We start from the raw sequence: 24,006 nt of genomic DNA, 5'->3' as shown, positions 1-24,006 counted from the left end.
CTTTAAAGGGAACTTTGAAGAGAAAATTCCCCTGGGATGTGTTAGAATTAACCTTAAAAAAATGTTTTCCATCCGACAAAAGTATCCTTTGAGAAGTTTGAACAAGGTATCTGATATTGTCCCCCTTGCAGTTACTGTAACGTGCTTGAAGCCCCCTCAAACAGACACCTGCCCATCAGGGTGCCTGCTCCTCTGCAGTGAAAGAAAGTCTGGAATATTTGAATTGCTGGAAAGATTTGTCTCTCCCTTGTACGTCTGGGGCGGGGCRCTGCTGCACTGTGCAGTCTTTAGATCTGGGTGGCTGATGGTGTGCGGACACCTGATGGACCTGTCTCGTTCATGCTTCACTCCCTTGGGATGTAGGGGCTGTTACCTCACGCGTGACAGTTACTCCGTAGTGCCCTGGTGGCTGCACACCCTTCGCACCTCTCAGAGCGTTCAGTGGTAAGTCCCTGTCTTTTAATTCCAAAACAGAGCGCTAATATGGCATTTGAATATTTTTGGAGAGGGAAGGGGTTGCTTTTGTTTCTGKTTTTCCCCTTCAGTGGTGAATCAGAGCAAAGGTTTGTTATGTGAGGGAAGGCAGGGTGGAATCTGGCTCTCCTGGGCTCAGCTCTGTGCTCCTTGCACTTTTCCTTTACTCAGGCCAAACTTTCACTAAGTCAAGAGAYGTTTTGCCTGGGACTTAAGGAAGAGACTCCAACCTAGTAAAGTATTTAAGGTAATAACAAGATCAGTTAAGTGACTCATTTCTTRCAAGTGTTTGAAGTACAATGAAAGTGATAGTAACTGCAGCTGAAAGTCTTACACTGTGAGCAAGAGGGAGGGTATTTTTCAAGCCATCATTTAACCAAGTTTATAAAGCAAATTAAGAAGCCTCAACTGTTGTGTTTTTTATTTATGTACATGGCCAACTACCTTTACTTTTCACTGGAAGCTACAATAGCTAATTCTGTCCCTCTGTGTCTCTCACTTTGTTTGGAATGACATGATAACACTGCAGATTTTGTGCAGTGTGCCTAGTTTTACTGGATTTAAATTATGACTTTCAACCAGAGTTAAAAAACTGATAGTAATTGAAATGCTCAATTATTATTTTTTTAAAAAAWTAAATAYTGGAAGTTGTTTTTTTGAATTGCTTTTAACAGCAAATTTCTCTTATACTAGTTTGTAAAATCTTGATGATTTTAAAGATAAAAATCTGAATCTCATAGCAGCTATTGCAAAGTGGAACAAGAAATGAAAGAAAGCATGGGCTGAAAGTTTGAGATGCTGTATGACAGAGACATCTGTTAAATCCTAAAATAGTTGCCAAAGGACATTTTTTAATATACCAGTATAATAAAACCATAATACACCAGTCAGCATAATTTGGTAATGTTTGTAATGCAGTTGTGTGATTTTTTTATGTGTGTATGACTGTGTGTGCATATGTATTTTTGTGTTTATATACGTATTCATGTATGAATAAAATTATAAATAAATTACTGTATTTCACACACCTGAWATGTAGTAATGTAGCTCTTCTGTGACATTGTCGGAAATACAAGTAGAAATAATAACTGTCAAGGTTGTAGATTCCAGATTACAATTATTTCTCTCCTGTAGGGTGATACATAAGACATCACAGCTTTTTAAAATGTATTCTCTCTCTTGCTCATTACCTTTCTCTCTCTCACACACACACACTCTCCCCATCCACAAAATGTAATTCTGTAAGTACTAAACTTACCAATTGATAATACAGCATTGATTCTTGAATAGAATTCAATGTGATTTCTATGAACTGCCTCTTTTTCAATATTTGTCTCAAAGGAATGAGTTTTTAAGTGATACAAACGATATATGACTCCCAGTGTTTCGAAAATGATCCCAAGATCCATTAAATCCTTGCTTTTTATACCATTGAATCAGATTCCATTCTGAAACAGATTGTCTATCATTCCCTAACAGCATGAATTACATGAAATACAGATAATGATGTTTCTTTTTGAATCTCTWTTTTTTTCAACCACAAAAAGAATAAATATCGCCCTTCACAAACCCTGCCTAATATTAGGGCTAAACAGTTTCCTAGCTCTGTATTTGGAAACATGACCTACAGCACTGGAATTGCCACCATACAGTTGAAGTTTAATATAATACTACAAAAGGAAGCTTGGAATTGCTTTCAGCTAAAATATGGAAYGATGGCTGTTTAAATTGAGATGTCTGAATTCAGATTTAGATGTTTAGTTGTGTGGCTTTATTTTTCACTTTTGAGCACTCTCAGCACCCACTGAACTTAATGATGACTACTCAAAGACTGTGTGAGCCCTTGACTTGATGTCATTTAACCATTATTTGCATCAAGGCATCTCTTTGAAATTGTTGATGATTTTTGGATGAATTACCTTGATTTTAAGAATTACTCCACTGGAGAGTTCTTTGATATTGAAGGGAGGTACGGAACCTGGATTTCTGAGAACCCTCCAGCCAGTGGAGGTATGTGTCTTGGCATTGCCTTTGGAAATGACACCCTTGTGTGTGCATATAGGTAATACACATTCTGTCTTGGAGGCAATGTTTGCAATAGATGGCACTAAAATGAACATTGGAGTTTTCACCTCTGCTCAGGTTAGATGCTATGAAGTATTCCYTGATTGCTTAAGCACTTTGTGTACTGTGTGAATTTTCTGACACTGGAATACAGAAATAGATTTTTAAATTAATGTAAACATTAGAATATTTTGTTAAGTATATTCTTGAAGAAATATATCGCTGTGTCCCATCCTTTACCATCCTGGATTATCTCAGAATGGGCATTGCTGGTCCGTAGCCAAAGGGAGAAATGGCAGTTTCCTTCTTCTTGTGGAAGTGGTGCCACACACAGTAATGGAATTGATGAGTGTCACCTTAGCATGCTAGTGATAACTGTAACCTTTAGTGAATGGAAAATGATTGAGAGTAAATTAGGTGGGATTATTGCTCACCTCTCCTTTACTTAATACAGATCATTATTTTTGTTCTTCTAGTCACAAACATTTTTCAGAAGAGCACAAAAAATCTTGCTTTCGTTGTAGTCACCCTTTCCTGTTGATCTGAGTGAGGGATATACCACAGTGAACCCATAAAACAACATCTCTATTCACCTGCTTGTAACTAACTTTATAAAGAACAGATTTTGGCCTCAGTCATATTGGAAGTGATGGTAATGGCAGCCATGCTGAAAATGGACCATACTTAATAAGTTAAATAGAATTTAGTGTGCCAACTTTTGCTGATCAAGAWCCTTTATATTACATATTAGTAGCAAAAGAAAAAAACATAAATATGATTACTACTATCTGAACTCCCTATATCTAGGTAGAAAACAAAGAATGAGGCAGAGAGAACTAAACTGAGAGATACAGAATAATGGAAAGGAGAGCAGAGAAATTAAATACTGAATTTAAGGTTATGTTAAACCTCTTTAAATCCATCAGATATCCCATTATTCCTTTTGCTGTTCCTCCATAACAATATTTACTACTAAAAATAAAAACGTTCCCAAACAACATAAAGAAGGAATTAAATTGAACGTATCTTCAATTGATTTTTAGTTAAAAAAATTATTACTTGAGAAATTATTACTTCTCAAGGTTAAAATTACTTCTGCATGCAAAAATCTTGTAAGTCCAAGAAAACTAAAATCAAATTAAGATTATATAAATAAGAAGTTCTAAGAAAATTAACCAAGTCTTAGGTTASTATTTTAAAAGGGAAAAAATACACTCTTTTAAAATGGTTGAATGTATTTCCAAAATATTATAATTTCTTTTAAGACCAGGAACAAATTTGTAGTCCATTGTTAGTACCAACAATTGATCACGCTATGTTGGAAGAGGRTTGTATAATATTAAAGAAAATGTGTTTTTATAGGTTATAAAAGATATGTTGTTTGTGGGGGGGAGTGTTTGTCGAAGTAGTTTTGTATGRATAAAAAGAGTATTAATCTTCTAGGATTAATAACATTACAAAAATGCAAAATACTAATGGCATTACAAAAATGCAAAATACTAATGGAATTTTGTTGCTTTTTGTGTTAAAACATACTACTCTGCACTTCATTTCAGATGTACTTCATTTCCTCGTAGTAAAATCATATTATATGAAAATTAATGGAAATAACTCTAATTGCTTTAACTAAAACCCTGAAAGAAGTGCTCAAAGTTGAATGCAGCCTGAACAACAAAGTCWGGCTTTTATTTTTGAAGAAGAGGAGAAATCAAATATTTTTCACTTCTTTAGTATCAAGAGAAATTGTTTCAGTAGAACCAGAATCAGAATGTAACTKTATTAGAAGTAGTGCCTTTATTAACTTTTTGTTTTAATTACCTGATGGTTACCAGGGTTTCAAGAAAATCAGTTCCTGAAATATTTAGCTGTGGATGTCTAAGTACTTGCTGACAGAGACTTTGTCCTGTTTATAATGGAAATTTTTATACTGACTTTGGAAATATTTAATGTTGCACAACAGTGACACCATTGTTGGAAATCATAATAAATAAAATACTAAAAATGTTGCATTTTATCACCAGTAATTTGCTACATGTAATGATGAGCTCCTTTTGTTCTTGGGAATTGTAACATCTGTGGGTACTTAGACAAAGTATTTAAATTTAAAGTAAAAAGAGTAAAGTGTAATTCAGTTTTATTAATGGAAATATTTCAAGACTTTTTGATAGTGATTTTTCTTTGCATGCAAATCATTATATCTGAATTGTAAGTATGACCTAAGTGTTCCTGAAAGCATTGAAGGCAGCTGAAAGTAAAGCTTTGCATTTTGTTTTCAGGTGAAAGTTGACATAGAAAACATAGAAGGTGGTATGTAGGTACTGTAATTCATTAGGAGAATGCAGTGTGCTTCTTGCACATATTCCAATTAGAAAGAGAATTCCAATTAGAAACAGAAATGATACCAGTGGACTATAGATTGCTTCCCAAGTCCAGCTAATAATAATAATCAGGACTCCTGATACTGCCTTAAATTGGACACAGAAAGCCTATCATACRTAAATAAATAGAAACTGCTGAAAATGTGTACCAGTTGTTTCACAGAAATAAGCCCACAGGGATTTCTTTTTTTCCATTAAAATCTCTGTGCACAATTGCTGAAGTGCCCTTGTTGAGGTTTTTTTAAAAAATTACATTACTGATGTTTCAGTACTTGTGATTCAGTAACACGAACTGGCAAGATAGCAGTGAAAACCCTATAGAAACCTTTCTACCATTCCTGTGAAAATTTACCCTTCATTTCTGACATTTTAAATTATGCAGATAATTTGCTCTTTTTAAATATAAATAAACTTAGACATGAGTAGGCTTTGAGAATATGCTTCTTGTTAGTATCCGTGTTCCTACTTGTAATTACAAAATTAAACTGTAAAATCTAGAGGTTACAAATAATGTTTTCTTTTCCTGTGATTGTACAGTATGAAAYGCAGCAGAGAACTGGAAGACTGCTCCTGATAATAATAAAATGAGTAGAGGGAGCCAAACTTTTATCACACTGAATAGTGCAGTCACAGTAGTAGTAGGAATATTCTGATTAGTTGAACTGATTTCCATCTGTTCTTTTCTAAAAATAGATGAGAACAGTTAGAGTCGTCTTGGGTAGAGGAAATGGGGAAATCACATTGGTTCAATATTTAAATCTTGCAGAGATTCTAGGTATGAATCTCTCTTGCCTGCCACTTTATGTTGACATTTAAACTTGTACAGGCTTTGTGCAAGGCACTAGAAAATCCCAGTTCTCTGCTCACCAAAACCCGTGGCTACGTAGGACATAGGAGTGTGTAATTCTTAACATATGCATGCAATGTTTTGCAGAAGGAGGTACTCTTAAGAAATGTCTTTCATTCAGGAGCARTCTGTTTTACCTCAGCACTCTGTAATTACAGGATTTTTTAATGCTGCTCTATGTTGTTATTGCAGGGTAGAAATCTGAAACGATGGGTGACTGGAGCTTTCTGGGGAGACTACTAGAAAATGCCCAGGAGCACTCCACGGTTATTGGCAAGGTTTGGCTGACAGTACTGTTTATCTTCAGGATACTGGTGCTGGGGGCCGCTGCTGAGGAGGTCTGGGGAGACGAGCAGTCAGACTTTACATGCAACACTCAGCAGCCTGGTTGCGAAAATGTTTGCTATGACAAAGCCTTCCCTATTTCCCACATCCGCTTCTGGGTACTGCAGATCATTTTTGTCTCCACTCCAACCCTCATCTACTTGGGCCACGTGCTACACATTGTGCGCATGGAGGAGAAGAGGAAAGAGAAGGAAGAGGAACTGAAAAAGAAAGGAAACATCAAGGACAGCAACTACTCGGCAGCAGCAGCATCTGGCGGTGGTGGTAATGGAGGAGGGAATAACATGAAGGATCCTCTTATCAAAAGGGGGAAGGAGAAGCTCCCAATCCGTGATGAACGTGGTAGAATCCGCATGGGGGGTGCCCTGCTCCGTACCTATGTCTTCAACATCATTTTCAAGACATTGTTTGAGGTGGGCTTTATTGTGGGCCAGTACTTCCTGTACGGCTTTGAGCTGAAGCCAGTGTACCACTGCAGCCGCTCGCCTTGCCCGCACACCGTGGACTGCTTCATCTCGCGGCCCACTGAGAAGACCATCTTCATCATCTTCATGTTGGTGGTGGCCTCTGTCTCCCTGCTGCTGAACATGCTTGAGATATATCACCTGGGGTGGAAGAAGCTTAAGCAGGGTGTGACAAGCCGATACAGCCTTGAGATGCCTGTCACAGCAGTGACACCAGTCATGGTAGCAGCAGAGTCCAAACCTGTTTCCTTGCCTCCACCAGCACCACCCATGGTGGTAACAGCTGCTGTACCCCCTCCTGTTCTGCCTGAAACCCGCACTGTCACGCCGCTGCTGGCCCCAGTGACCATGCCACCGTACTATGCTGCGGCTACTCCGAGAGCACGGCCCCCCTACAAGACGACATCCGTAACCAGCTACCCTGTTGCTCCACCAGCTCCTGAGGAGAAGCACCGTGCTGTGACTCCCACGCCTGTCTCCACTCCCGTCACCATCCCGACCCCCATCCCAACGCCCACACCAGCTGTCGTCAACTATTTCAATAACAACAGCCATGCTCTGGCAGCAGAGCAAAACTGGGTCAACACGGCAATGGAGCAGCAGGGGAAGGCGCCCTCCAGTTCGGCGGCCTCCTCTACCCCCAGCAGTGTCCGGCAGCTTCCTCCACAGCAGGAGGAACCACTGGAGCAGCTACTCCCACCGCCGGCTGGGCCTCCCGTATCTGTTGCCAACAGCGGCAGCAGCACCAGCCTGAGCGGGGCAAGCGGCAGCAAATGGGATGTGGAGGGGGATGAGGAGCTGTCAGAGGAACGGCCTGTCTCAGCTGCCTGCACCACTGTGGAGATGCATGAGCCACCGCTGCTCGTAGACACACGGCGCCTAAGCAGGGCCAGTAAGTCGAGCAGCAGCAGAGCCAGGTCAGATGACCTGGCCGTGTAGTGTGGTCCCCAGTGCTCGGGGGAGCAGATGATTGAGGGCAGAGTGGGCAGGGGAGCTGCCTGGGGAGGCCAGGCCTGGCGCGGGGGGAGGCCTGGCTTCCAAACTTTGACGCGTGCTGTTTTTGCACTCTGTGAGTTGTAGTGGGGAAAAATATCGACATTTTCTAATAGGTCAGGGGGTGGCCAAAGTGTGGCCCATGGGCCAAGGGACCAATCCCACTCTCTTTAATGTCCATGGCAGTCTCCTGAGGGCAGCCATACTGGAGGCCTGCACAGATAGCAGATGGTGATGGTAACTGGTCATGTGCCCTGAGGCTGACTTTCATCCAAGAAAAATGTTCATATCCGTAGTGCCCATGTGCCTGCCCATCATTTCCCTCTTGCCCTTACCTTCACTTCCGCTCTCTTTCACATAAGCTCTTCATGAACAGTTGCTATGACTTACTTTCCTTCCTGGCCTTATGGCAACCATCAGGATGGCATGCACTGCCTGTTGGCACCTGTCATCTCCATGGACCAACTTGCCGTATTAAAGACTGAGGTGACTGCAGTCTCTTCCATATAACATAAATGAATGAAGCCTTTGTGCTCAGGGCAAATTGCCAGTGTGGTCCTCTTGGCTGGGCAAAGTTTGGATAACCCCTGTAGTAGATTTTATCATTTTGAGGTTCATCTTTCTATTATTATTTTTCACTCTTGACCTGTTAGGAAGTGTCTGGTTTGACCTTCTATCCAGTGTTTGCCAATCATGACCACACCATGTTTTTAAAACCACAAATGTGTTTGAGCATGTTTGATTATAATTTTAGAGGACATCTGAAATTCCTTAGAAGAGGACAAGAATTTAAACCACACACCTCGGAAATTACTACACAGAACAATTTCTCCTCAGAAAGCAAGGATTATGATTTCAGTCAATTGTGGCCCTGTACGTTGCCCATCGACAAACAATAGGATAAAGAATGGCTCTGCATTTTAGACTGTTAGGTTTTAGCTTAAGTTAGTTGGAAAGTTGCCTTTTAGAAGTAAACTTGAGTGCATATTTTTAAGTATTTGAATATTTTTAGAGTAATTTTGATCTGTAGGTTTAAAGTTACTTGACCGTGTACTTACTCATTTAAGTTTGATCTTTAATCCTACAAGAAAATGTAAAGAGAAAGAAACTTACTAATGGTAAAAGTCTCAAAGCAACGTTATTTCCTGTTACGTTTTACCCTTTTCTGTAACAGCCATCTGTAGTGTTTTACAAGTCAGTAAAAACAAATTTAGACAATATTGTATTGCAGGAAAGTGGCTAAAATATCAGGGCAACATGGTAGTGGATGAAGGTCCTATTCTGGTCCCACTGAAGTCATGTGCAGAATTTTTGTTCACTTTCATGAAGAACAAGACTTGGGATGGATCCTGCAGGCCTTATTCAAGCAAAACTAATATTCAGATAGAGTTTTGGATGCTACAGGGAATGTCAGTTTGGAGCCTTAGATAAATGCATAAAAAGTTTGCTTTGGAAAGTTTTGCATTTCCTGTAAAAATGAGTGGAGGAAACTGCTGGGTTTTTCTTTCTAAGGTGCAGCTTTCCTTACAAGTGGCTCAGTCCTTTATTCCTTTGTAACAAATGCTCTCACAGAATATAGTCAGAATTTCAAATGCCTGATAAGGCTGGAGAGAGTTTTGGGTACAAAAAGAATGCAGGATTAGGCCCAACTTCAGTTCTAAGCATAATACAAATGAACTGATGCTCAGAGTCAGTCCAATTGCTGTTATAAATCTGAAGTATGATAATTGGAGAAGAGCAGTCAAACACACTGGAATAGCCCTTTGCATTTTCAAAGTGTTTGGCCTGGCAGTGCAGTCCTTACTCAGGCAAAGCAAGGTCACCATATAGCAAGTAGTTACAATTACCAGTTATCTCTGCTGTTAAGTGTTTTCTAGAATATGTTTATTTTTTTTCAACACTTAAAATGCATTCCCACCACTCAAGACTAAACATGTATTTTTGCTACTTTTTGAATAGACACAAAGTTTTTCAGATCAGAGGCACTGTTCTGCAACCCTTAAGTGTGTTGTCCCATGACTTCTTCGACTTGCTTGCATGAACCAGGTGAGAAGCCTTTCTGCTGTTACTGATCTTGAGGACAGACACTACATTAAGAACCAATATACAATACTACAGTAAACATAACTGGTAATAGGTATACAGCTTCATGAATTTTCTATGTTATAAGCCATATAAACATTTCTACAAGAAAACTAAAAGCTAAATTCTGCTTTCTATTCTATCCATGCRACTGTGATGAACTTAGATTAAAGTTGATAAAGTTGCCTAGGTGTAAAAAAAAGGCAGAGTTTAGCCCTCCATTTTTTTAGATTTACTAGCAATTACAGTAGCAACTGTGTCAGTCTTGCTAAAAGCCAAGCAATTACATTGCTGAAATAATTCAGTATGCATCTCTGTATTTTAGTACATCAAAATTCATGGGCTAGATTTACCTTTTTTTCTGTGCTTCTGAACAATGAAGTCAAAGTGTCTCTGGAATGTATAGATATAAATGAGATCGCCTGGAGTATGTGTTTTTCTTGTATTGAGTCCTGAGAGCAAAACTGACCTTTTGTTTTATGGATCCAAATCTTACAGTCCTTACTTGACCACAACCCCTACAGTGTGTGTCCTACAGGACTGCATCCATACTATATATAAAAAATAACAACAGAGATAGATTTAACTTGCTTAGGATCAACTGATACTTAGTCTGACTGTTTAAAATTAACATATGTGGTTAGTCCTGCAGAGAGTTCAGGTATTTTTTTTTATGGAATATGTTGCATTTTCAGGCAGAGTCACTACTGGAAAGCTGTAAAAGACCATTCATTTCTGTTACTAAGGCTAGGGAGAGAAATGTAACTCTACTGCAACTCCTAAGAAAAATCTGGCAGAACAGCCTCCTCACCAAATGGATACTAGTCTGAGAAAATAGTTGTAAGACAAAGCAAAGATACAGTTCACAAGCTGTGCTTTAAGCTCAGCTTCTTTAAGTTCTACCAAACAGCTGTACAGTGTCAAGCTTCTTGGTTACCTACAGTTTGATTTGGAGTTCAATAACGTTTTTTTTTTTTTTCATTTAAGCCCAAGTAACTGATTCAGAACTCTCCTTTGGTGCTTAAAACTCCCTTTAGTTGCTGCATCACACCTGGGATCAGATTTGTTGAAAAAAATCTCCTTGATGTGGCAGATCTTGAGATTTTTAATTAGTCTTTACTCCTTGAATTGTCACTGAAATCAACAATCATGAATAAAGCATAAGAATCAAACTCAGGATTTGGCCTCATCCACACTGTTACATTAGGATTATAGTCTTAATTGAGAATTTATAGAGAGATTAGGGTAAAGCCCAGTTATTTCAATTTTTACTCAAGAAAAATACACATGGACAGTCTGCAGTATTCCTGAGCAAGACATACAGATAGAAATATACTGTAGGGTATACAGGGAGAARTTACTAGGTATACCAATATAAATAACTATGGATACAGATAGAAATTACTRAGTATAATTCAGTATACAGTTAGTAGCTGATACATCAAAAGGCTTGCATTTCAATGATTAAAGATTTGCCCTATATTGATATTGAAAACCAAATAGCTCACAGTTTTCAAGAGTTCTAAAAAAAATATGTACAAACACTAACCAATTTGTTTGGTAGAACAGAGTCTGTTAGCAAAAATATCTGTTAGTTTCCAAGTAATTTACTCATTCACATTAATCTGAAAGAGAGAACTGGAGGGAATTGTACTTTGACTTGACTGGTCCTGTGGCTGTTCAAGCCCTATTTGAAAGCCCTATTTGTTCAAGCCSTATTTTGTATTTATTATAGACGTATCTAACTTGAAGCTGGTAGGTGAGTTATTGCAGAACTGGAAATCAGAGCAGAATAATCCAAGATGTTATTAAGCAAAACAAAAAAAATACTATTTTTTTTTCTCTTTGAATAGGTGGATTGTGGGAAAATAGTTTTCTGTCTTACTTGAGGTTAAAATGCTAAGGGAGTGCAGAAGAAAAGAAGAAAAACAAAAAAAAGATACTCTTTGAACAAGATACCAGTGTATGTATGCTATATTATTTTGCAATAAATAAACTTACTGCTACTAGTTGACCCTGCTTCAGGCAAGGAGGTTGGACTAGATGGCCTCCAGAGGTCCTTTCCAACCRCAACTGTTCTATGAAACTTACTTTCCAAATCACTGATTTCACTAGTATTTTTTCATAATAGTTTTTCAAGAATGTAGTTAGTAAAAATACATGTGTATTAGCACATTTCTTGGCCATGGGCACAGTTAATCTGTTTTCTATCACTGGGCTTTTTTCATTAGTGCAGCTGTCAGTTAATACAAAAGCAACTGAAGTACAGACAATTTACAACCCCACAGTTTTTCCCTTTGTATTTTGATTAAATGAAAACAGCCTGCTAGAACCTTCCCTCTATTAAAATGGAATATTTTTTTTCTGTAAAAATTAATCTCTTGCTTTTCATAGAGGAAAAGGTGCTCCTTGAATTTGTTAGTCCATTCTGACATTGAAAAAACATAACTTCTTGGAAATAAGTAGAATGCCCTGAAAGTGCAGGTAAAATGTATAACTTGGAAGCCCGTTAGTRTGTAAAGGGGAAGTGGTACCAAAGACAGATTTGGCTCAGTCTATTTGTTCTTCAAAAAGGCACTTGGAGCTAATTAAATGTCTGACATATTGCGGTTCTTGAGATTATTTTCTGGTATGAATACCTAAGTGTAGGATTGGTAAAATAATTAAAGCAAGCCTTAAAAATCAAATCAGTACCTAGGTCCTTTTTTGGTTAAACATGGGACCACCTCAGCTGATGCAAATTGTTGTATTCCACTGAGTTTATAGAATTGAGCCCCCAGTCTTTTTTTTTTTCTTCCCCAATCTAGGCACTAACACCATGGATTTGAACAGGCTGGGCTTTTTTTTTCCCCCTAGATGTTTTTTGTTTTATTTACTGTGATTTTTCTTGCGAAAAGTTTGCTCTTGTATTTTGATTTTCTGAAGTTTACATTCAGTTTTTGATTTCAGATTGTACATTTGGATGAAATAAACTGTTCATAAGTTTACATTTGTATAAAAAGTAAAAGAATGACTCTGCCAATAAGTTAAACCTAAAAGAGAAATGTCTTACTATAACACAGGAACTCTTCAGGCATAAGGCGGTATCATTAAAGAAAATTAATCCTGATTACTGATTTATAGTATCAGATTTCTCTATATATTTAAAACATGGGAGCTGAATATATAGAGAGCACATGATGGAAAAAGAAACTTTTTATCATGAACTCAATCATTACCAAATAAATTTAGGGCTCATTATTATTTATATACTTTTTGTATGTTTGGAAGTTTAATGACAAAAATTAGCTGTGATATATGTCCTTTAAGTGATAAATTTGCAGCCTGGTTTAAAATTCCAAACAAAATATTTATGGAGAAACATTGCATTGTTACATTGTAAAAGATTTTAAAAGGTAAATATTCTGTTTTCCARACAAAAATATCATTGTGATCCTGCAAATAAAATTTCATGCAAGTAATTTTACATGCAAATATACCAATTAAAGCTAATGAGACTGTTTGCATAYGCAAAAAAATACTGACATAAAAAAGAAATTGCAGATTTGTGTTTTAAGTTTGTTTTAAGATGCCAATCAAATTCTAGAAGTTTCAGTAACTTAAGAATTATGCAAGAAATGTGAACATGCTTTAAGATGTGGAATATATTCCTATTCCCATTTACATAGTTTCTCTTAATTAAAAGGTTATATAGCATAAGAAAGCTTACTCAGAGTTTTCTTTTTGCCTTCTGGTTGTTTGTCTTCTACATGGCAGAATCTCACGGTAAAAATAGCGAGTTTTCTGGGCCATCAGGGACTTGTAATAACAATAAAAGCAGCAGCCAGTTAATATGCTGTCTTGAAAGAAATGCCTTGTGTATTAAATTCTGTAAGAACCAGTTGATGTGTTAATTTACCTCAAGTGTTTACAAAATYGTGACTAAATAAACTTTTTGTACCACAGAATTGTCTCTGTTAGATTAAATTTTCATGGCTGCGCAGATGAGCTTTAAAAATACTAGAATGGCAGAACAGCAACTAAACTCAATGAGCTCTGTCCCTTTTTTCACTTACTCTGCTGCTTCCTTTCTTTCATACAAAAATTGCATCTGAATTGCATCTGTTGRAAAACTGGCTTTTGAAATCCATCTGCGTGCCAAATGCCCGGTGATTTCGGTGGAAGTTCGCGGTCCGGAAGACRGGTGCAAGCGAGACCCGCACTAGCAAGTGCAAGGGGCGAATGCTGACCCTCTTGAAGCCGGTGCAGCGTTTGCCTTCTGCAGAGTACAGGTTTCATCCTTGATTTTTACTTCGACGCACCTGCGTCACTGTTCTTCTCATGCTATGTAGTATGGTGTTAATAGCTGTCCCCGTCTTTTCCCCCAGTGCTAACTCGCTTTCTTGGCCTCATCCAGGCCATTTTCCATCTAGCTGATACGACTAATGAGACGGTTACCTATAGATGCCGAAAGGCGTTTAGTGCATCCTTACTGGGAATAGCGCAGAGTACCCGCTGTGTTTGCAGTTCGCTGATTTGCCCTATGTAGGCAAAGCTCGCAGTTTAGCACACAGAAATGTAACCCAATTTTGTCCTGAAAATGCACAGTGCGCTAACAGCAAGTATGTCTGTGTATTGTACAACCCGCTGAAGAGGCCCTGTCCAAGAAATATAGTTTATAAAAAGCAGCAATAAGTGCAAGACTAAGTGACTCTTGTAGAAGAGTTAAAATTAGTATGGAGGTTTTGTAAAACTTGATTTCATATACAGCAATTATATGAGCATAGAAACCATGAAATCTTGTTCAAAATATTTAGCTAGCCTTAAAGGTAGCACTTTTTTGGAATAAGACTCTCTAAGCTGAGTGAAAATCACTTTGTCAAATGTACTAAACCTTTAATTTCAGTCTAATAAGGCAGAGGCAGAGGATTGATTTAAGTGATATGACAATTCAGAGATGTGTTGAAATTTAATGCTTTAAGTGTATTTAAGGGTATGCTATTATTAATGTAATTTTAATACGTGTTTAAAAAGTTGTATATTTCCCATGGAAATTTTGGAAGTGATTGTACTTCAAAAAAAAAAAAAATCTGATTAAGTAACTGTTTCCAGCCCAGGCTAGTGTGAACTCAGTTTACACATTGCTTCCCCCTTTTTAAACAGGAATGTTCATATAAAAAAAATCTTTGTTCCTATGAATTCAACACTTGCTATTCAAAAACTCATAAATAAAGTCAAAAATACTTTTTTGGAGGGAAAAATGCAGGTTTTAGAAATATAAAACTCTCTTATTTATAACATGAGGGTCCTCTGGAACCTGTGATACCCCATTTGTGGAGTCAGTCTATGAGTCTGCTTGCTGATAAATTGTCAGCACAGAAACTTCTGGGAATGTTTAGCTTTGCCAAATGTTATTATCACTTGGTCTCTCTAATTCACAGTAAGTGTGGAAGTTTGCTTTCCTGACAATTGCCATTAAGAAGTACAAAATCAGAATCATAGAATCAGTAAGGTTGGAAGGGACCTCTGGAGATCATCTAGTCCATAGTTCCAGGAGACTCTATAGCTCAAATACTAAAACTTAGCCGTCCATTACTTTAGATCTGTTTTATAACAGATTTTGGCAGATTATTTCTGTACGACAGTAGAAAATAGTTTCCCTRTGGATTTTTTTTTTAGATGTTACTGTTTCATCTGTGTCAGACTAAACGCTGTATTGGGATCAGGCCAAATGCTGCTGACGGTGCCATGGGCTTGGCAGGGCAGTTTCTGTCCTTTACTCATGGCAGTACTGACTGTTCGCCTCTCTCGTGTCAGTGCATGAAGTGCATTTTTTGATACCTCCTGTGCTCAGGCAATGCTGTACCTGCTTTATGTGATGTATCCGTATTGTACACCAGTTTATTTACAGTCTTTGAGGACCAGGCAGGGGTAAAGCAAGCTGAGAAGAGTATAATACAAATCACAGCAAGGTAAGGCTTAGTGATGAGAGGAAGCCAAGGAAAAATGTGAAGAAAGTGATACCAGCAGTACTGCTAAAGATACCTCACTTGCTTTTAGCACTTTTTACTATATGTGGCTGGAATATGTTGCATTATTTTTATTTAGATTAATATTTCATTGCCAAATTTTGTGATTCTGTCCCCTAAAGAAGGGACAGAGTCCTACCAGGAGAATCGAGTGTTGGCTGGTGCAGACTGTGGCTGCACACCGGGCACTCGCTCTTGTCCCTTGGGACACAGCCACGGCACCTTTCCTTTGTGTGCACCATCTGCTGAAGAATTTCTGGATAAAATATGAAACATGAAGGTGCTACTCTAAATCTCTAATGATCTGCATGAGGATATGGGTCCTTCTTACTCCCAAGGCTGCCTTGCTCAATGTGAACCTGTGTCAGGTGAAGCAATCTTTCACATCTTCTGCAGGGAAGAAATGTAAGCTGGAAGTCAGGAGAAYTTCTTCCAGAATTCCAATTCTTCATGGGAATTTATGAACTCCAGGGCAATGGGGCAGTGAAGTGGTAAGATATAGCACTGGAAAATGCTTAGGTTGTATGGGGATGGATTGTTGTAGGACACTTAGGTATAGACAACACAATACCATAGTAAATCGTCAATTTATCAAAATAAAAAAAATACCACTTTTCAAGATAAAGTGAGCTAAGAATAATCAAAAGCATGTTATTTTTCTAGGAAAATAAAATGTCCAATTTAAAGCCTCAGAAAACAACAAAGCACTTAAATATTTTAATATTTCCACTGCTGTCTCCTAGAGTTTATTTTTATTTTTTTTAAAAAAAAAAAGCTATACAGATGTCTATTCTAGAGCAGACTTTTACAACAACTATTAATTGTGAAAGTGTTTTAGGAGATATCTGTCCTTATTGCCCCTCAGTGACATCTATATGAAATTATGTAGCTTTAGTTTCCTCGTCTGCTGCCAAAGCTCTGAATTTGATCTAAGTCCAATTCAGCCTGCATCTTCATCTCTCTTGCAACATTTGCAATGCTAACTGCAAGCTGTGATTAAGGTAGAAGGCTGTGCACCAGTACAAGCAGCCACCCACCACTGTCAGCCACAGGCAAGATCACAACAGTAAGGGGAAGGGGTGGAAGATATTGCAGCTCTCCAACCTATACCACTAAATCTACTCTGCACAGCTATGCTGAAAACCAAATTAGGACCATCCCCGCTCGTCATACCTGTACTGCCACTGTTGTCCTCGGGGCACTGGCAATGACCAGCTGGTGTTCAGCAAGCATTTTAACTATGACTGCACAGAAAGTGGGATTTAACCAACTCCCCCCCTCTGCAGTAGGAACAGGAATAGAGGCAATATAATAGTCTCCCAAGAAAACAGAAGATGAAGATGGAAGATGGTTGTGCATTGGCAGGACYAGCACTTGGATCATCTTTGGCAGCTCAGCATGCATCAGGTCAAACTGCCATTGTGCCCGTTTGCGGTTGGCAATAGGGTAAGCAAATGTGTAAAAATCACAAAACTCAAGAGAGAGCCTTCTAAAAAAGATGTCCTAGGAAGAGTGTGTCCTGGGAAGAAAGTGGCTGTTTGAGGAAATGCATACTTCCATACTTAGGGGTATGTGAAAGAATAGTAATGCCACAATTACAGGTGACCAAGCACTGTTTACTGCACTAGTAGAACAGCTGAATCGCACCAGCTGCACTTTGTTTTACCAAGTTTTCCATTTTTAAGAAATCAGTGGTACACAGCAATAAAATGTTGTCATTTATGGTAGTTATTTCCCYTTCTTTTTCTCACAGTAGTTGATCTGTGTATTTTTTGTATCACTACTTCCTTCTTGCCAGAAGGAAGATCTTCAATGAAGTGCACTTTTACTCTACCTCATTTTTAAGGGTGAGCCTCAGCATTTGTGGTAGTGACTACAGACGCGGYTAGCGTGGCTGGTGCTGCGGAGAGCAGGGCTGCATATGCCAGCGCCAGCCCAGCCGGCAGCGCCCGGGACCTCCGCGCCTGCCTGCGTCGCTGAAGGAGCCGACGCCACTCAGCGTGCGCCCGATGCCTTTTGTCCACTAGGTCTCCTCCGTTTTAGAGGTCGTTTCCTTAGGAAAAAGTCAGCCAGGTGAATACCTGTGATTCTTCATGCTCAATATTTTTGTCCTGTGGGTGCATGACATTTCAAAGTGTTCAGGCTTTCGCTGCTCCTAGTAATGTGAGACGTGGCTTTTTAAAGAGTTCCTGTACTATTTAGAGGATGTTTCTAAAAATACAAAGTCAAGCTCTCAAGCAAATTCAAACTCTCAAAAAAAAAAACAAAACATTTTTCTATGAGATGATAGACAGATTTTTTTCCTGTGTTTACACAAGACCCACCGAAGTCAGTGAACAGATAGGGGTGCCTGAAATAAAAGCTTACATTCAATACAAGAATATGACTTAATTKCTATACTTCTAAATTAAATGAAAACTGAAAAGATAGAGCAAATAATTACCAGCCATTTTATGTTTTTACTTCCTGGTGTGACAAGATTAAACTTTCTAAAGATTTTGGCTTTAGGGAGTGTTGTGGTCTTCCGAGCAGATACTAAGGGATCACCATGGCTAGATTATCCCGTCGYGCGGCGGAGCTGCCTGTTTGCTTGGCTTGGCTTTTGCAGTGGGATTTGCCGTGTAAATTCCACCCGAAGTGCAGAAGTTAGCGACTGAGGATGGTCTGGGTAAATAAACTAGTTCTATTTGGATTTAGTTAGGGATAGTTTTAGGGGAAAGTACCTTCTTCATTTTGAGAATTGGAAGAAGAGGAAAGGCAGAATCATATAGTCAGAGGAGCTACATTTTTTTCCAGTAGCCCGTTAAGAGGTGTTTAATACTGAATATAAATCTATTATACCAGATCTCTAAAACAGCGGTAGTTTTCATTCACCATCTCTCCTTTCTATCTCACTGCTATATTATAAAAGAAATTATTTACGTTTTYCTTTTTTTAAGGTCATAAAGTTGCTGCTATCTTTCAAAGTCCCTGCTCATCCCATAGGGTCCATGTGTATCTTTAAATAAACCTGTGACTGAAGCTTGAATAGAGTGAAAATGATGAAGCCAGGCTACAGAACAAGCAGTCAGAACTGATAGCATCTGTTAAACTTATTTAAATTAACAGCAGCTAAGATAATTGAAAAATATCTGAAAAGTTRCTGAAAAGTAGCAACAAGATTATAAATGCTGCCCACTGGTTTTGTCAAACTGATTTTATCAAGTAGGATCAAAAAGATTCCTTCTTTATCATACATGTATTTAGAGAACAACTAGAATACCAACCAAATCTGTAAAAAGTCATGTACCACCAAGGCCATTCCTGTAGAAATAGCAGTCTGCTTGAACGAATGTTTTTTGATCTGGGAAAAGCCTTTGCACAGTTCTTGAATCTTGTTAGATGACTTTTCTTTCACTTTGAGTTTAATTTTGACAAGACTGTAGGCCTTAGACAAAGGCTGTTGGCAAGAGGGCTGTCACTAATTCTCGTGGCCTGGTCTGCGAAATAAGAGCTCATCATTGCAAGACATTAGCTGTAGCTAAGGTAAACAGGACTCTTCYGGAATTTCTATTTCATTAGTTATTTTGCAACACATAAAGAGAAGTTGTAGGGTATAATATATCAARCAGGGTCAAACCAAATAAAGTGGAGGTGGTGATGATGGGGTGATTTCTGCACTCTTTCCCTCAGGCCCTGAAATTCCAGCTACAGTCATGTTTTAGATACCTGTTTGTTATTTTGGATCTCATTCCCTCATCCTTGAGTTCAAAGCTTCTTTGGTTTGTTTTTTCACCTAGCGTGCTGAGGTGCCATCTTTGTAGATGATCCAGCCAGGATGGCAATCCCATTGCTGCAGAGTAAAGTGGAGAGAGTACGGCCTGCTTGTCATCCATGCGTAATGGCGAAGCTTAAACGTATTTGCTTAGGTGTTAAAATCTGTTACTGCTAAAGCTGGGACCGAACGTTTTAACAAAGTTCTGTGTGTGACTGAATTCCTTTTCCCTACAGCTACTATAGCAAGTCATGCATGACACTGAAATGTGCATTACAAGTTTTGTGGTGCATAGGAGAAGTGCAATGATCCGCACATAATTTGGGTAGCTGTCTCTATTTTTGGCTAAAAGAATTCTCTCAGTTGCAACAATGTAAATCCAGTGTAACTCCATTACACTGGTGTAACACAGGTAAGACTTTCTTTGTGTTTAAATGACTGTAGTGAACAAGATCAATTGTAGAAAGAATAGTTCTTTTTTCAAAGAAAGGTCTGCAACTCTAGTACATAATGGGCCAAATTAATCTCTGCCATTTTGATGGCGTTGCAGTGGGAATTCATTTAGCCCTAGGCAACTTTACAATAACTCATATATAAGCATGCACAACTAAATGTTTTACACTTTAAACAAACTCAGCATTGTCTGGAACATAGCTGGTCTGCTGAACCTCTGAAGCTAGGAACTAGCCATTGTTTGTAGAGTTTGTTTAGACAGTAGCATTTTTGTTCAATTGGCTACATCTGTGGTATTTTAGTGACAGCAGAAATGTTTCCCCTAATTACAAAGTGACCTTATAGCTGTCAGATGTTATTATTCTAGGGTATGTATGCATTAAATCATTCACGTATCTTGAAATAAAATGTTAACCAAGTATAGAGGAATAGTTGGTTAGATGTTTCACTAATTCTGAAAGGTTTGGGTTATCTCTTTAGCTGAGTTACCTCTCTAACTCAGAAAGGATCTTCTCATAGCRTAGCCCTCAAAAGTAGTAAAAGGTATGGGAGCATGTGAAAAGTAAATCTGATCCATAATGCATGAATTCAGCTTTAGATAAGTTAGTCATATTGATTTTTCCCTGGTTCCATGATTAATTTCTGTATAGGTTTCAGTTATAAATGATACCCACCATTGCTGGAACACTCTTTTGGTTACTCAGCCCGCAGTAAATGCAATTGAAGATTATTATTTATCCAGACTCCACCAGAGAAACATGTGGACTGCATGTTTTAAGAAACCGRTATCTGTCAGAACTTCACAAATGCCTGTGCAAGGAGAGAAGGTAAAGTGTATCGTAGATTCATAGAAATGATGGTTGAAAGGGTAATCCAACTAATCTAACTAAATCTAATCCATCTAACTAAAGGCTAATCCGACCTCTCGCTCATTGTGGGACTATATCTCCAACACTGTCTTGAGTAAGCCAGGGCCCTATCTGGCCAAACCTCAGGTACATCCAAGGATGCATATCCCACAAGCTCTGAGTAACCTGTTCCCATGCTGCAYTACTTTGTACATTTTTCTTAATGTCCACTTTGAACCTCTCAAGCCACAGCCGGTGGCTTTTGTCACTTTTTACTCCATCTGCCACTACCAAGAAGAGTTGGCTCTGTCATGCTTCTAACTCCTTAACAAGTAGCTGTGGGCTGCTCTTATGTTGTCCCTTAGCCTCCTCTTCATCAGACTGTAAATGCCCATTTCCCACAACATCTCTTTGGAGTTGCTGTGCTCTAGGACCCCAGTCAACCTCACTGCCATCTGCTGGACCTTCTCCAGTTTCTCCACATCCCTCTTGAACTGAGGGACATGTAACTAGACACAGTATTTCAGATGTGGTCTCACTGAAGCTGAGTAAAATCAAGCAAGTTGTCCTCAGTTTCCCCCTTGAAAGGATGATTCCCAGGACTGTCACAATGTGATAGCAAGCATTTAGGGAGATATGCAATTAGGACTGTGTTGGGACAGGAGTGGGATTTCTGATTCAGAGGTGAATTTGAAGTAGCCCTTTAAAAATTTTCAATATTCAGTGGCCAAGAAAAGATCAAACACAACTGACTGCAGAAGATAGCAAACTGAAAGTGTTACATAGTATATTTCGGAAAAAATAGGCAAGAAATACACCTGTGTGAGGTGCTGTTAGTGGTTACAGATCTTTGGCGTCATGGCCAGGGCCAGATTTGAACCAATCTGGTCTGTTCCTATCAAGAATATTTGCACTTAGACTAATATCTTCTCCTATATTATCTGTTTTCTACAGATAGAAGTTTGGTTGTCTACCAAACTTCCTGTATCCAGCAGACAGGCTTATTAGCTGCCTGTGGTGGGCAAATGCCCAGTTGTCATCTAGTCAGCTACAGTGATTTGCATCTGTCTGAATAGCTGGCTATGATGGTGTGAGGTCAGGTCCTGCCATGACAATTTTGGTGCYGGACTGATGGGCTAGGGTTTGTGACAGAGCAGGCAGAGAAAGATTGCCTCACTGGGGCAACTGTGATTTCCTTTTTTGTTGGTTTTTTACCCTGAGAGTAAGGGTACATTTATCTCTTTGAGTATTTTATAGAGTTTCCTGCAGGAAGTTGCTTTATAAATAACTAGAGATTTCAGGATAACTTTCAATTCCTTCAACTTAGCAGAGAGAAGGGACATTTATCTTTTCTCAGAGTCTACAAAGCTACTACTTGTGAGGCTAGTTTTATCATTAGAGCTCTGGCCAAGGTGTATGTGCTTCAGCAGAGTTGTCCGCAATGTCAGATGTCCCCGAATTGCACTGAGGTTACTTCATTGACCTGACATGAATTTGAATTGAACTGCAGCATTTGGCATGTCTTCTTTTTGGCTGATAAGCCAAGTCTCTTGTATGTCTATCATGACAACCTGGAGTTTAGGCAGGAATATAAAGAGCTAATGATTCTTGGGAGCACTCAGCAATATTCTCCCAAACATTCGGAGCTTGGCTGAGTGGTGGATGGGGTTTACTGAAGAGCATTGGTACTTTGGGAATAGCATCTTTAATGGAAAGGATGCTGCCAGTAGGGTCTGAGATAGTACACCAAAGAGTYTGGGGGACTCCTCTTAGTGACTGTAATTTCTGTGGTCAGGTAGGAGTCCATCAAGAAATTTAGGAATGAGTTCTCTTGCTGCTCAGAGATCAGCAATATTGCTGATATTGTCAGTTACTGAGGTCAGGGCTAGTTGGTCTCTCACCTACAGAACTGGTAGGRTCTTTTGGATTTATGGGCTGTTTTGATACCAGCTCTCGTGCCATGAGGCTATTGGGAAAGTAGAGTCTCCCAGATCTGTCAGGATAGCAAAAAACAGACACTGACTGACATGGCACTGCACTGCCTTGTGGTGCTGGTCCCCCTGAGTGTCTTCACTCCTTGTCATCCTGCAATGAGATGTATAAACTCCACTCCAACCAGCTACTCTCAGCATTGTGGCTGGGGGACCTCTTGCCACTCCTGCTGCAGGCTGGCCAGTGCCTTKCAGGTTCTATCTCCATAATGGGCCTGAGGTAAATGTCAGCTGAAGTAGGGAAGCTCTTTTGCACAGAACGTACGATCTGGTGGCATGAATCAGGAGAAGTGCTTTGAACGACAGGGCCAAAGTGTGAAGGCCTCATTCTGTCTCTCTGCTTGGTGCTGCACTCCTCTCCTGGAGRAGACCCCAGAAACTTCAGATGCTGGAGATGGGTATCTTGTGGGCATGGGTGTCTGCTGTGCCTCTCTGCTCAGCATTAGTCCTTTGTTAAAGACCGGAGGTAAAGCACAAACAGGTGATGTTTGAATCACCATGCTGAGCACCATGAAGGAAAACCCCCTTCACCAAGAGGAAGGAGGATATTGAAGGTTGGGTAGAACCATCTTCTATGAGGATTGGACCACCTTCCAGTGGATTGGTACAAATTACCTCATCTCCCAGTTAGGGAGTTTGTTGGCGGTAACTGGAGCACTGACYATGGGAGCTGTGTTGATATAGATGTGGGATCTGCACAGCTGCTTAAGAATTCATTGTTAAATGTAATATTTGGAAAAAGAGAGCTTATTTCTCATTTTTGGCTTCTAAACTCATCAATTCTAAATTTACCGGATCACACACTGTACAGCAGCTCCTCACTTTTATATCTGTGCAAGTACTTTTTCAACGGCAGCATTGCTTGTTACAGTGCAGAGGACCTTTTTTAGGTTTGTTTTTTTCCTAAAACTGGACACTGTGTCATRTGTTAAGAGGTTAAAACAAAGGCTCGTTTAAAAAAGTCATTCAGCCTCCGTTCAGCTAGAGTGGAAGGAGCAATCAATACTGCGCTTAAACTGAGATTCTGGTGAAGTGGCTGGGAGCAATTTGAGGATCTGGAGGATCACCCTGCTGCTGGAGRTCTGGTCTCACAACCCCATTCTCCTCTACTTACGGTGACAACCACCACAGCCATAGCCCTGTCCTTTCCACCTAAGGCACTCTTGCTCACTGTTGTGGTGCGTCCGTCTTCCCTCCTTTCTCCTGCTGTTTCTGGGACATTCATTTCATCTCTTAAAAAATGCTGCAGCCAGCAATGACATTTCATTTAGCTGCTCTTTGTAACTCCTCATTCTTACAGCTAAA

The 24,006-nt window shown here is 39.3% G+C and overlaps 1 protein-coding gene and 1 long non-coding RNA gene across 6 annotated transcripts in view; both read left to right on the top strand.

The window, feature by feature from the left end:
• The first annotated feature begins 5,965 nt into the window (after positions 1-5,965).
• GJA3 (gap junction protein alpha 3) lies at positions 5,966-9,793 on the top strand. Of its 3 annotated transcripts, none has more exons than XM_085309089.1 (2): positions 5,966-7,464; positions 9,525-9,793. In XM_085309089.1, the coding sequence occupies exons 1-2, from the start codon at positions 5,973-5,975 to the stop codon at positions 9,566-9,568; spliced, it is 1,536 nt and encodes a 511-aa protein (XP_085165215.1). In that variant the 5' UTR covers positions 5,966-5,972; the 3' UTR covers positions 9,569-9,793. The 3 variants fall into 3 exon arrangements, with proteins under 3 accessions (XP_085165215.1, XP_085165216.1, XP_085165214.1); XM_085309090.1 differs by lacking the exon at positions 9,525-9,793 and having other exon boundaries at positions 5,966-6,320; positions 6,453-8,476; XM_085309088.1 differs by lacking the exon at positions 9,525-9,793 and having other exon boundaries at positions 5,966-8,476.
• A 7,863-nt stretch (positions 9,794-17,656) lies between these two features.
• The window catches only part of LOC146593591 (uncharacterized), a 20,298-nt gene continuing 13,948 nt past the window's right edge, over positions 17,657-24,006 (top strand). For all 3 annotated transcript variants that reach the window (XR_014896362.1, XR_014896361.1, XR_014896360.1), the window contains exon 1: positions 17,657-17,728. This is a non-coding gene — a long non-coding RNA (uncharacterized LOC146593591). The remainder of the gene's footprint in view (positions 17,729-24,006) is intronic.

This window comes from Rhea americana, unplaced genomic scaffold, assembly GCF_003343005.1.
Source record: "Rhea americana isolate MKP2758 unplaced genomic scaffold, rheAme1 scaffold_29, whole genome shotgun sequence".
NCBI classification, from domain to species: domain Eukaryota; kingdom Metazoa; phylum Chordata; class Aves; order Rheiformes; family Rheidae; genus Rhea; species Rhea americana.
The sequence above is the reverse complement of the archived record's forward strand: the minus strand, read 5'-3'. Positions and strand labels throughout refer to the sequence as shown.

Coding starts and splice junctions, on each gene's coding strand:
- GJA3 (XM_085309088.1), top strand. CDS start 5,973: ATGGGTGACTGGAGCTTTCTGGGGAGACTACTAGAAAATGCCCAGGAG.